Raw genomic sequence first — 12,958 nt, 5'->3', positions numbered from 1 at the left:
TCATGCCTAACAAACATCATATTAATCGGATATCAATAACTATATGATCAATAACCAAAAAAATAAATAATAAGTTTTTATTTTGAAAAATAGCATAAACAATATGTAATTCGATCATATAGTTACTGATATCTAATTAATATGATTTTTGATAGGCACGAAGTACTGAACAAACCCTACAAAATGACGATTTGAATTATAAAAATAAGTCCATAATACACCTCAAATAAAAGCATTACGGTTATTACTGTACTTTTAACACAGCACTGACCCATTTTCCTTCTACTACCTCCTGCCACCACCTACCACCACTGATTGCTGGCGATCATTCTTTAGCAACCAGCTAATTATTGTTGTGACTTTTGATAACCTATTGGCAGCCCTTGAGCCACCCGTAAACTTTGGCAATCTTGTGACGACCCTCCTGCCAACTCATGACCTTTGGCCACTTGAGTTTTCAAGGGATTATGGTGAAATAAAAATGGAGACCTATATTTACAAAGAAAAAAAAATTACTCTACCGATTAATATAAAAATAGATATTAAAATGTATTCATACAAAGAAAAAAAAAATTTCAAAATTAGGAAAACTTTATTCAGTAAAATGTATTGGATGTGAATTGAATTAATTGTAATTTATTGAATATGTTGTTTATAAGTATGGTTGCATTGTTATTTATTGAATATATTATGTATGAGTGTGATTAAGATTGAATTTATTGTTTATTTCATTAAAATCTGATAAACAAAGAAGGTGAAAAAAATTAAGACAAATTTATTTATTCCACTAAAATCTGATAAAGAAAGAAGGTAAAAAAAAATAAAAATTAGGATGCCGATTTTGGGCCACCAATATTTTGTATGTGTATGTAGTATTTTTCATTAAAGGGCCACTAACATTTTGTATATATTTTAATTTCAATTGGACCAAACCACATTCATAAACAAATATGGCCTGACAAAATATTTTTGGGTCCTTTAGATTGGCCCTAAAATAACAAAAATAATTTGGGCCTATTTATATTTGTAATATATTATAATACTTTTCTAAATTTGGAGACCCTGTTTTGGGCCAATTTTTTTGTGCCTACGGCACATGCCTCAATGGCCTTAGTCCAAGGCCGGTGATGCCTTTGGCGACCAACTTCAGCCACCTCCCACCGTCACTCATCACATCCATACATTCATCCTCAACGATCGGCCACCACTTTTGACAACTAACCAAATATATTTTTCTATTGTTTTAAAATTTGTTTTCAAACTATTTTTACATACCAAACAAGTTTTTTATTTTTGTTTTTAACAAAATAAAACAAAAAACATGTTTCCTGTTTTTTGAAAACATAAATAGGAAACTCACAGTGTTAACAAATGAGTCCTTAATAATTAGAAAGTAAAAGTTAACATATTTTCACTTTAACATAAAAAAACATTTCATTTCAATTTTTAGAAAATCAATTTTTTTTAACTTATTTAAGTTATTTTTACCTAATAAATTACAAGTGAAAGGTGCATCAAACAATTTAGCATACATTCTAAAAATATATATATACACATCTCACATAAATTGTAACAAACAACTCTATTATTATTGAGTATTATATTTGTAAACAAAAACTTCCAATATTTACTATTTATAAAACTACAAAATACAGCATTAAGAAATTCTCGACAATGGCTTCTTTCTATGAAGCTTTAGCAAATTTCAGAGGTCAAAATGCAAAACATTAAGAACCAAAATCAGAGGACTTCTGATTTCTACCCATCTCACTATTTCCTGTGAACAACAATTGATTAGCAGACTTACTGTGGTCAATCAGTACTTTTGGCTCCAAAAGAAGAAAAAAAAAAAAAAAAGGCTCGGAACATGACATTTTCAACCTTTTCAAATCATGCAGGCTCTTCTCTGTATTTGTTTTCTGCCTCTGTGTTGTGATCATTTCCTCATGATCCCGATGGTTTTAAAGTTGTGGTTGACAGATTATGCTACTAAACATCATCTTTAATCAAATCTTTGGTTTTGCCTTTGCTTTTTGCTAGATGGTCCAATCCATCACTGCCCTGACCAGTCTTGGGCATGACATTCTCATGATCAATTGATTTTCTATTGTCTTCAGTATCTTTGGTGTTGTGTAAGTCATCATTCCTCACCGTAGGTTCAGATTCAGTCGGTTTATTGGATTTGCCTTCATCATTTTCGATAGTACTTGAATCAACTACTTCTTCCTTTTCTGATTGTTCAGCAAAATCCACTGATCTCATTAATCTTTGGGATTCAGCTTCAGTGTCACCAACACTAGATCCCAAGTCCTCCTCACCAACCTTGGCATTGAGTACCGACTCATTCTCATTGGAAATTATATTGTCTTCCCCAATCGACCTCCCCGGATCAGCTCTAGACTGTTCCTGTCCAGTGTCACAAAGTTACAAATGTGAATCTATTATCCCTATCAATTAACAAAATCAATTTTTTTTCTTTATTATTATAAAAAAGTTGCATAAAAAATCAACTACCATGGAGGCAACAAATAAATAAAAATAAATATTTGAAGCGAAATAAACTATAATTAAGTATAGTTGTTTACTATATGTCAGCAATGAATCTTCTGTCCCCAAATCCGTATGTCCTTTTGTCTCAATGCACTCCCAACTATTTGTAAACATACATAGTATTATAATACTAAGTATATTTACACATTCCATGACCCTACAGCTGAGAGTATATTGAGACAACGGGATTTAGGGACAAAGGATTTTGAGCCACTATATGTGACAGTAGCATAGAGATAACTAGGAGCTTATATGCTAAAGATGGAGAAAAAGAAAATTAACTTTAGTGTAATTAAAAATCTCTTTGGTGTAAGATAGTTTTAAGATTAAGTATATTTTTCATGGCTTAGTACCCCCATCCCTAAACCTTTGAACTTTTGGTTGCAACCAGAGAGCAAGAGAAAAGATACTACTTTATATTCTTCAATTAACAACACACACACAACAGAACCAACTGTTCAACATCATTTTACCTCTCTTTCTTTAGAATTTAAAGAAATAATTGAATCGTCAATTTGATCTTCTGGTTTGGATAGACAAACATCATTTGCTTCAAACGCAGTCAAATTTTTGGATTTGCCTTCAACAACTTCACTGGCTTCGAAGTTATCTTTGCTGTTAGTTGGCATTGATGGGCCTCCAACATCATTAGATTTCATTGATTCTTCAAACTCTTCAATTCTTTTAGTGGTTCCTGAATTCTCATTTGGTTCCATTGGTTTTGACTTGCCAATAACATCTCCAGTGTTAGTCAATTGTTCAAGTCTGCCTCCAGGACCTTCAATATTGGTTACATCAGACGGTGCCATTGGATCAGCAAGAGCCTCCTGCTTGATTAATAATTTTTGCTGCCCTTCGTCTTCTTCAACAGATTTTGAGTCCAATTTTTCTTCATTCTCATTACTCGTTGAATCGTTTATATTACAATTGAGGCTGTCTTCTTTGGTGGACTTCCCATGAGAATTGGGTGGTTCCTGTTAATTGCCACAGGAATGCATATATTAGTTTATCTATCTTTTTTTTCTTTTTGCATAACGTAATATGTGCAATTAGTTAAATACATGTGATCTCGTTAACACGTCAAAAAATAAGAAGGAAGAAAATAAAATTTGAACTGATAGAAAAATTTGAGTGGGCTTGTCCGTGATTGTGTGTGTGTTGAGAGAGAGAGAGTGCAACCAGGGGCGACGCCACAGCATAGCTTGTGGTGTCACTTGAACCCCCTCAATAGAAGAAAAAATTTATTTTACTTTGCATATAATTTTTGTTTTAGAAATGTGTTATCATAACTGACCCCACTAAAAAAGTGACTTTGAACCCACAAATTTTTAGGCTTATTAATTATTTACAAATCAATTTCAACATATCACATTGTACCAAACACTATTAGAATAAAGGAAATGGAATGATTATTCTATCAAAATATTCATTGCTATGTTTGGTTGACTAAATAATTAATGAAAATTACATTACAAATGGAATAATTATTCACTATTGTAAGGGGATGATCATTCCATAAGGAAGCTAAATGAATGATCATTACATTCCATTTTATCTCATTCCAATAAATCAAATAAAGCATTACAACTTATTCAAAGCATTTTAAGCATTAATATAAAACTCCATAATTTTAAAAGCTAACTTTTATGTTTTTTTCAAGTGGGACATTGAACCTACATAAAAATTAATCTTGGCTTATTTTTTTCTTTAAAATATTTTATAATATAAAATACAATATATATTTTTTGTTTTCGTTAGATATTTTTGCCTTTCAATTGACACCATTGACTTAAATTCCTAGAGTCGCCATTGAGTGCAACACAGTAATTATTGTTAACAAGCATAAAGATATATGGCCAAAAAAACTCCCAAGCCTCAAAGTGGCTTTGTTCATGTTTTAACTATCCTAGATGGTATTGACTAACCTGCAAATTGCCTGTTGAATCTTCCATCAAATGCAGTGCATTTTTAGGCATAGTCGCTGTTAAATTTTCTGGTGGAAACCCATCCAACAGATTATTTTCTTCCATCTCTGTTTCAGATTGTGGGACCCCCCTGTGTGTCTCCTGATCAAAACTTGATATGGAGGCTTGATCAATAGGGAAATTTTCCTGTAACACAGACTTGGGTGACGAGGATGAACTTGTGATGATGGGAACATGTTCAACCATGATTTCTGGCATCAAAGCTGGTAGACTGGGATCACTAATCAAACTTTGGTTAAACCCAAATAGTCCACTTTCTGCAGTTCCTGTCAGCATAACCGATGCAATGGGTCCATCAGTACTTGGGCAAACCCCATATATTCCAATTTCTACAATTTTTTGTTCACTTTCTTCAGGTGATTCCAAAATGTCATTGTTCTGAACTGAGTTTGAAGTCACTGCTATATTTTCAAAGTCAGCCTGATTTGAATGCTCTCCTTCATAATCATTCGCAATTGGTTTATATGACTCCAACATGTTTTGATCTTCACCCCTTTTTCCAGATTGGCCTTCAATATACTCAATGTCAATAGAATTTGATATTCTTTCCTCAGGTATTCTTGAGAGGGCCCCTGCATTTGCTTCCTTGGGCAATATGTGGGATTCACTATTTACGTCATCGATGGTTTTCAAATTTCTCATGTCATCATTGGCAGGGACTTCTGAATCATTCACACCGGAAATGGAGTTCAACTCCTGGGTAGACTCTTTAGGAGGATTAGATGGTTCCTGTTCAAATCATAACACGTACAAATCATCAATTTTTGGATCTTGATTTTCTCCTCTTCTTATTCTCTTTCTCTCACACGCATACAATCATTTTTAGCATATATAAGACATTATATGCATTAAGATTGGAAACAGAAAAATAAAATATTGATTTTGCAAAAAACAAATTACCAGAAATGAGCATTACCAACGTACCTGGCCATCTAAGATTCTTCTAAATTATGATAATTGTGATATTTTAAGTGCAAGTTTTACACTAACAGAGATATTAGTTACTGCTGACAAATTAAGCGGTTCATCCGCAGGAAACGCTAAAAACAAAATAATCTATAAAATGGTCCTGTTTTTCTTTTGTTGTTATTGTTTCATTTGAACTTCTCAAGCTTCAGCAAGTGATTTGCTTACAGAGATTTACAAACTAACATATCCACTGTTTATTATTGTAATGTTGACTAACCTATACTTTTTTAGATCTCTATTATCAGAAGGTAGGCCACTCAACCCTCCAAATAACTCCATTTTTATGCACAATCGGGTTAAACTTTCAGGTAGTTGTTCATCCAATAAATCCAGTGCATCATGGTGTGGGATGCATGTGTGAGTGTGAGAGAGAGAGGGAGGAAGAGAGGGAACGAGGGAGAGAAAGAGAGATTAACCTGTGAAAAAGACAGTGAAGTAATATCTAACATACTAAAGAGAAATACAACATTCATAGTGTCTGATCTCCTCGAGTGTTAAACTGTCTTGGTGTACATTTTAATTATGCTAATTACTGCAGAACAATGACTAACCCGAAGTTCTTTATGATCTTTACCATAAGATGGGTTAGCTGTTGAATCCAGTGACAAATTCAATGCATTTTGAGGGGCCAGTGGAGTTAAATTTTCAGGTAGCAAATTGTCCAACGAATTAATTTCTGCCATCTGTTCATCAGAATTTTGGACCTTTAGGTGCGTCTCTGGATCAGTGCACGATGAGGAGGTTTGCTCAATTGAAACCATTTTGTGTGAGTCATATTTAGGAGACAAGGATGAACTTAATGGAATAGGAACTTTTTCAACCATCGATTCTGGCAGCATGGCTGATGGAATGGGATCGCTAGAACTCTGGCTAACCCCAGAAAAGCCAACATCCATAGCACCTCGTTCACATTCTTTATCTTGAATTGATTCCGATATGTCCATTTTCTCAATTTCCCTTGATGGGGAGTCCTTATGTTTAGCTTTCTTTTCAAGCTGTGCTTCAAAATCTTCAGATGACTTCGAATTTACGTTTTCTTCAACTGGTTTATATGACTCCGAGAAGGTCTGATGGTCTCCCTGTTGTTCATATTGGACTTTATCAGACAAAATAGGTTTTAAAATAATTTATTCGTAAGGTTTTTAAATTGGTTTCTTCAATACCCGTCTTTAATGATATTTGTGTTGTTTCAATTGATCAACGACACTTAAATCTGTTAATTCCTTACTTGTATGAATATTTTAGGAGACTGATGCACACTAAAATGTAACAATATGAAAGAAACAAGGGAAAGGGATATACTATTCTGCATGATGCAACTTTCTTTTAACCTTTTATGTTATTTATTTATTTTTTTTGTTTTGTTTTGGGTAGTTATAGTTACAAAAATAAAGCTTTTGAAGCCTTAGTAATGGTCTACCATCGTAGTATAATCATTTACATTATCATTATTCATTATGGTTGTGTTGACTTACCTGAGGTTTTTCAAGATCTCTATCATCAGACACTGTTAGAATTGAGCTTTCAGGCAATAGTTTATCCGAAAAATTATTCTCTACCATATCTGCACTTGATTGATGGTCCTTCGTTTGTGTTGTGTGATCAAAATCTGACAAAGAGACTTCACTAATTGGAACGTTTCCCTCTGTCACAGAAGTGGGGGGCAAGGATAAACTTGAATCAGGAGGACCTTCTTTGGCTATTATTTCTGGCTGCATTACTGATGCAATTGGATCAGTAGAATTCCAGTTATACCCAAAAGATCCAACATCTACAACACTCTGTTCATCTTCTCTATCTTGGATATTCTTATTCCCAATCAAATTTGATCCCTGTTCACTTTGCCTTTTGAATTCTCCTTCAATACATTCAGTAGAATCTGAATGATCACTTTCTGGAAGTCCATAATCACCTTCGGTAATCTCAGCAGGTTCTGTATTGTTCATGGTACGAACTGACAGGTCCTCTGGAGCCTCTTGCTTGGTCAAGATGGGGGCTTCACCATATGTGTCTTTGATAAATTCCATGATTTCTCTGTCATCTTTTGCAAAGACTACTTGATCATTCATATCGTGAATGATATCCGCCTCCTGGGTAGATTTCTCTGGTGAATCAGATCGCTTCTGTTTAGTGTCATGATAAGAACAATGATTAGTCCAATTACCATTTCTATTTTTATCTTTCATACAAGCACATCATATACACAACAATTCTAAACAATTGTATGCAATAACATTAAAGAAAAGATCATTTTTTTTTATTTTTTTTGCCAGATGAATATGCTCTTTGGGTTTTTGTTTCCCCCTACAAGTAAACACAGTCGAAATGTGCTTGAATTGTGCCACATTACTCTTGAATTTGCTCTATTAGATGTAAGAAATTGACTGACCTCTGGTTTTCCAGAATCAATATGGTGAGATGGGTGAGCCTGTAATTTCTCAGTTGATTGTTGTGCATTTTCTAGTGTTGACAAAGCCAATTTTTCAGTTGACAAATCCTCTGAAGAACAAGCACTCGGTGGTTGGACCTCATCATGAGCTTTGCCATTCAAAACCATTAAATGGGCTTGACTGCCATCAGGTAATTCAGTTTTTGAAGGTGACACACTTGTGTCAATGGAATCTTGTTCAACTACAGAATTGACACAATGAGATGGGCGAACCTCTGTTTTCTCAGCTGATTGTTGTGCATCTTCAAGTGTTGATGAAGCCAATTTTTCAGTTGACAATTCTGCACTTGGTGGTTGTGCTTGGACCTCATCACGAGCTTTGCCATTAAAATCCATTAAATGGGCTTGACTACTCTCAGGTACTTCAAGTTTTGAAGATGACACACTAGTGTCTATGGAATCTTGGTCAACTACTTTTTCTGGCAACATGTCTGATTCAATGAGATCCTCAGATTTCTTGTTGTTTCTTGAAAATCCGACTTCTATAAGATCTTGCTGACTAACCTCATGTACTCCTCTTGATCTAGACTCATTTTCGTCCACTTCGGATAGCTGAGACGAGGCGACCCACACTTCCTCACCGCCACAAGTGGTCTGCTTGTCCAAATCCACATCCCCATCAGACATCAAATGTTCTCCATCCGAAGGTGAGATGGTTTCATCAACTGTCAACGTAGGTGAACCAATGTCTGACACCTCCACTTGCAAGTCAGAGGCTATGGAATGTGTACGATTGTGATCATACCCATTATCTGCACAAAAAAAGCGTTCCCCCCGTCCTTTCTTCTCAAATGAAGATGGAATGCCGTCATATAAAAGCTCATTTCTTGAAGCATTATTCTCTCTATCTATGTTCTTCCGAATTGAAAAACTGAGGGATTTTAAGATTTGTTCTTTGTTAGCATCGGAGAATGGCGGATTCATATCTGATGAAGATGATGAGCTTGACTCACCACTGGCATCTCTGACTAAGTTTGACTCTGTGTCAACTTCACTCCTATCATCTTCATGATGAATGTCAACCAAATTGAATACTTGTTCAGAGGCTTGGCCTTGTTGTGTGTCAAGATCACGAGAACTGTTAATGTGCATCATGGACTCACCTTCTTGAGATGATTCTGGTTCAATTTGCTTGCTGGGATCTTCCTTACCTGCATGGCAAATTGGCAACATATTGACTCATGTTTGTATAGCACACGAAAAACCTCTGTTTTCTTTTTGAAAAATTAGAAACTATTTTCACATAAATAAACACAAAAAAAGATAATCTTTAATTTGCAAATATTATTTTTGCCCCAAAAAATTTAAAAATACATGAGAGTTTTTTTAATAATGTTTTTCACCGAACTATTTTTTGATTTTTTTTTTTTTTATTTTAGAAAATAGGTGTAGGAGGTGGGGGGAGAGGGATTTAGACCTCATTTACCTGATTGCTTTCTTATTCCGGAGTATTCAGGTATCTCGGCAACCCTATGCTTGGTATCAAAATTAGGACAATAAAAAGTTTCACGCCGACTTTGATCAAATTCTACTGGCCCCGGGAAGAAAGCCCCCAAACTGAAGCTCTCGTGTCTGCAAAACATCATGTCCTTTTGGGGAGCGGCCACAAACTCTTCTTCAAAATTGTCCTCCATGAGATTAGGTTTTTCCTCTTCAGGATCATAAGGAAGGTCGAAAGGGTTATGCATTGGTAACAAAACAGATGGAGCTGAACCAGGGGTGGGTGAAACCGCAGCCTCACCAGAACTATTAGGAGGGAAATGGTTAACTTTTGGTATGAGAATGGAAGCGATTTGGCTACAAGGATCATTGCTACCCATGTTCATCAATGTCCTTCTGACCTGTATACTCAACAATTTCCTTGCTCTTCGCTTCGCAATTAGGCTCTCTAGCCTCTTGTTCCTTTCCATCTCTGAAATCCCGAGATCCATAAGATTTTTCTGATCAACCTCGGTCCATTCTACAGCCTTGTTTCCATCCTCTTGTGCCTCTTCCTCATCTTCATCTTCCGCATCATCTGAACTTTCAACCTCTAACTCACCTCCACCGCCATTGGATTTGTCACTCATTCCTTCAGATACATTGCCACGTCCAGGCATTGACCCTTGAGAAGCATCAATCAAACTCTCAGCACGATCAATCACAGAATCCACTTTCACTTCTCGTATTTCTTTCGCGTTTTCCTCTATCAGAGCAGCTTTATCAACCAAATCATCATTGGAAATAGCTGAAAACACCATATCTTTTTCTTCCACACCCTCCTGCATAAACACTTGTTTGTCTTTCTCTTTGACATTTCGTCGTATAACTGGTAGGGGTTGTGTGGAAGAGTTTTCTACTACGATATTGTCCTCAACAAAAGTCGGTTTCTGGGAAGGAATCCCTTTTGCATTTCTTAAATTTTGTTGATGAATACGGAAAATGAGTCTAAAAACCACAACAATGAAGATGAGAATCGGCAAAGTGTAAACTAGAAAGGTGAAAACAGGAAGAAGAAACATGTATAGAATGGAAAAGAACAACAAAATACCCGAAAAAATTGGGTATTTCTTTGCAAATGTACAAGAAGATACAACAAAAAAATGAAGAACTCTCCATATACAAACTTGTATGTTCTTCACGTCAAGACCCATCTTTATTTCTCTAAATTGATCTACTTTCTCATGTATTGATCTTACTCTTCAAGAACAATGCTTGTAATGGAATCAAACTAATCCAAATACATTGTAACTAACAAAATTATGCATTGAAAAAACAAACAAAAGCAATGTGGAGAAAACTTTTACTTCACATAAAAATGGAAACCAATCAAAATGGCTGGTTTTTCTTTGTTTTGTTTCTGATACTAGTGATTTGGGTTGGTAATTTTTAGAAAACTTTTTTGTTTGGCGGACAGTTTAAGTAGATCCTGCAATTTAGGATTTGTCTACCATTTTTTTGTTCCTGTTTTAATGGGATCCATCTTTGAAGTGGCAGTTGAAAGATGGATATAAAAAATTAAAAAATGCCAAAATTAGAATGCAGGTACCCATGAGAAGTGGTGTTGGTTGTTGATTTTAAAATGTAGTAGATAGAGTAGCAGTTTGCGCACGGTTGCTTGTTTTCCAAAAAGGGCTGGGTTTGCCTCCGGTCTATCTGTTGTTTGGACATGTGGGATTTATCCATCTAATAAGAGCATCAGTGATGTGGTAATTTTAAAAATAAAAAATAAAAACAAAAATAAAGGTCAAAATATCAAATTATACAGTGGGACTCATAAGTTAGAGCTCTTTTAAAACTCACAATTTAGAGGTCTCAATCATTTTTTGATTTACAATAGATCACAATAGTTTAAATCATTTATTTTGTAGAGTTTTTCTTATATATTGTTTATGAATTTTTTTTATGTTAATCTTTGTATTATATTTGTCTAAAAAAATTGATGATATTTTTTCATAATCAATATACACAAATGATATGTAATGAAATAAACCGTTTTAATTATCGAGGACGGATAACTTTTTACTTCTATTTTTTTTCAAGGAAAATGATTGGTGGCCCTAAAAAAGTTGCCCCTAATACCCCTAATTTCTATTTCTGGAAACTATTTTTTTTTTTACTTTCTTTTTCCTTTTTTTTTTTTTTTTTTTTACCTTAAATGGAAATACGGGGCATTCGAGCCCCGTGTTTTCGGGCCCTGAATCACGGCTGTTTTTTCAATTATCAACTTTTTACAAAAGCCTTTAAATGCGTAGTTGGACACCAAATTCCTACAATTGAATAGATTTAGGGATTGTTTGGAGTGTCTTAAATAAGTATATTTTTTATCTTTTTGAATTAAAAAATTAAAAAAAAAATAGATGTTTGGGTTAATTTTTTGTCTTTTACGAAAAAAAGTATAATAAAAAATTGTATAAATAAAGTGTATAGTGGAAGAAAGTTGACAGAGCTATACGGCTGCCCTAGCATGTCTTACACATAAAATAATTGCCTCCGTCGGGGCAAAGTGTTTGGATAGTGATAGTCGGTCTGTGGGGGCCACCATGGGTCCAATTTTAATAATCTGAACCGTTCAATATGTACAACTCGTCGAGTGTTATGTGCCTGTAAAAAATTACGTTGATCGGATATCGATAGCTATATGATTGGATCAGATATCTTTCAACAGTTAACTATCACATCATCCGTTTTATTTATACAAAACTAATTTGATCATATAGTTAACGATATCCGATTAACGTGATTTTTTACAGACATATATTACTCGACGAGTTCTACATATTAACGGTTTGGATTATCAAAACGGAACCCTTAGTGGGCCCCCAATGGCCCAACATTACCATCAAACTTTGTGGCTTTATATATGTAATTTTGTTTTTTTTGTCCAAAAATTATATAATGGCTTGATCTCTATCGCAAGTGTGTGGGTGATTTTCTGACCACACTGTTTGCCTAATAATCAGCTGGAGAGCACCGGCAGAATAGATGGCTTCAGTGAACCTGCAACAGAAAGAAAAGGCTCCGGCGGTGGCTCTTCTACCCGGGGGTACTCCGACGATCAAGTCAGTATATCTCTCAGAGATAATCAAGTGCTAAACTTACAAGCTTGAGTGTAAAACTGCGTACCTTAGACCCACGGGGGTGCCTCTCTTTTATAGTTTACTCAACTCAAGTCCCACTAGAAGTCTGACTTCTATGGACTCCAATTCAATGTCAACTTTGGACTCTTCAAGGGATAAAGATAAACTCCCTAAGAGTTTTATCCTTATCTTAGCAAAGTCTTCTCTTTTATCTAGGATTCTTGCCCCTTATCCATTTATCCGCCTATCTTGGATTCCGATATCTTCGGAGATCACCTCGGCCTCGCCAAAGATAACCTCGGCATAACTACCACGACACGTGGCACCTCGGCTGACACGTCGGCGTCACCATGCCACGTGTTGGTATTCAGAAAAATACATCCCCACAACTGCTCCCTAGGTTCTATTACCTCGGCATTCTGAGGTGATGGAACCTATATTTGTAT

General features: G+C 35.2%; 1 protein-coding gene across 3 annotated transcripts; it reads right to left on the bottom strand.

Moving 5' to 3' along the window:
• Positions 1-1,566: 1,566 nt before the first annotated feature.
• On the bottom strand, positions 1,567-10,983 carry LOC114257732 (uncharacterized). 3 transcript variants are annotated; one of them, XM_028197516.2, is made up of 7 exons: positions 9,380-10,906; positions 7,894-9,104; positions 6,980-7,627; positions 6,056-6,583; positions 4,476-5,264; positions 3,024-3,524; positions 1,567-2,406 (listed from the first exon to the last, which is right to left on the bottom strand). In XM_028197516.2, the coding sequence occupies exons 1-7, from the start codon at positions 10,584-10,586 to the stop codon at positions 1,990-1,992; spliced, it is 5,301 nt and encodes a 1,766-aa protein (XP_028053317.2). In that variant the 5' UTR covers positions 10,587-10,906; the 3' UTR covers positions 1,567-1,989. The 3 variants fall into 3 exon arrangements, with proteins under 3 accessions (XP_028053317.2, XP_028053318.2, XP_028053319.2); XM_028197517.2 differs by having other exon boundaries at positions 1,567-2,400; XM_028197518.2 differs by lacking the exon at positions 6,056-6,583 and having other exon boundaries at positions 9,380-10,983.
• Between the last annotated feature and the right edge of the window lie 1,975 nt (positions 10,984-12,958).

Source organism: Camellia sinensis, chromosome 14, assembly GCF_055761805.1.
Source record: "Camellia sinensis isolate YWXY chromosome 14, ASM5576180v1, whole genome shotgun sequence".
NCBI lineage: Eukaryota > Viridiplantae > Streptophyta > Magnoliopsida > Ericales > Theaceae > Camellia > Camellia sinensis.
The sequence above is the reverse complement of the archived record's forward strand: the minus strand, read 5'-3'. Positions and strand labels throughout refer to the sequence as shown.

What these genes read in the sequence shown, in the direction of transcription:
- LOC114257732 (XM_028197516.2), bottom strand. Translation starts at nt 10,586, where the DNA reads ATGGGTCTTGACGTGAAGAACATACAAGTTTGTATATGGAGAGTTCTT. An exon ending in CGGAATAAGAAAGCAATCAG is followed by an intron (nt 9,105 to 9,379) that starts GTAAATGAGGTC and finishes TTTGCCATGCAG; the next exon opens with GTAAGGAAGATCCCAGCAAG. An exon ending in TAAATTCTAAAGAAAGAGAG is followed by an intron (nt 2,407 to 3,023) that starts GTAAAATGATGT and finishes GACACTGGACAG; the next exon opens with GAACAGTCTAGAGCTGATCC.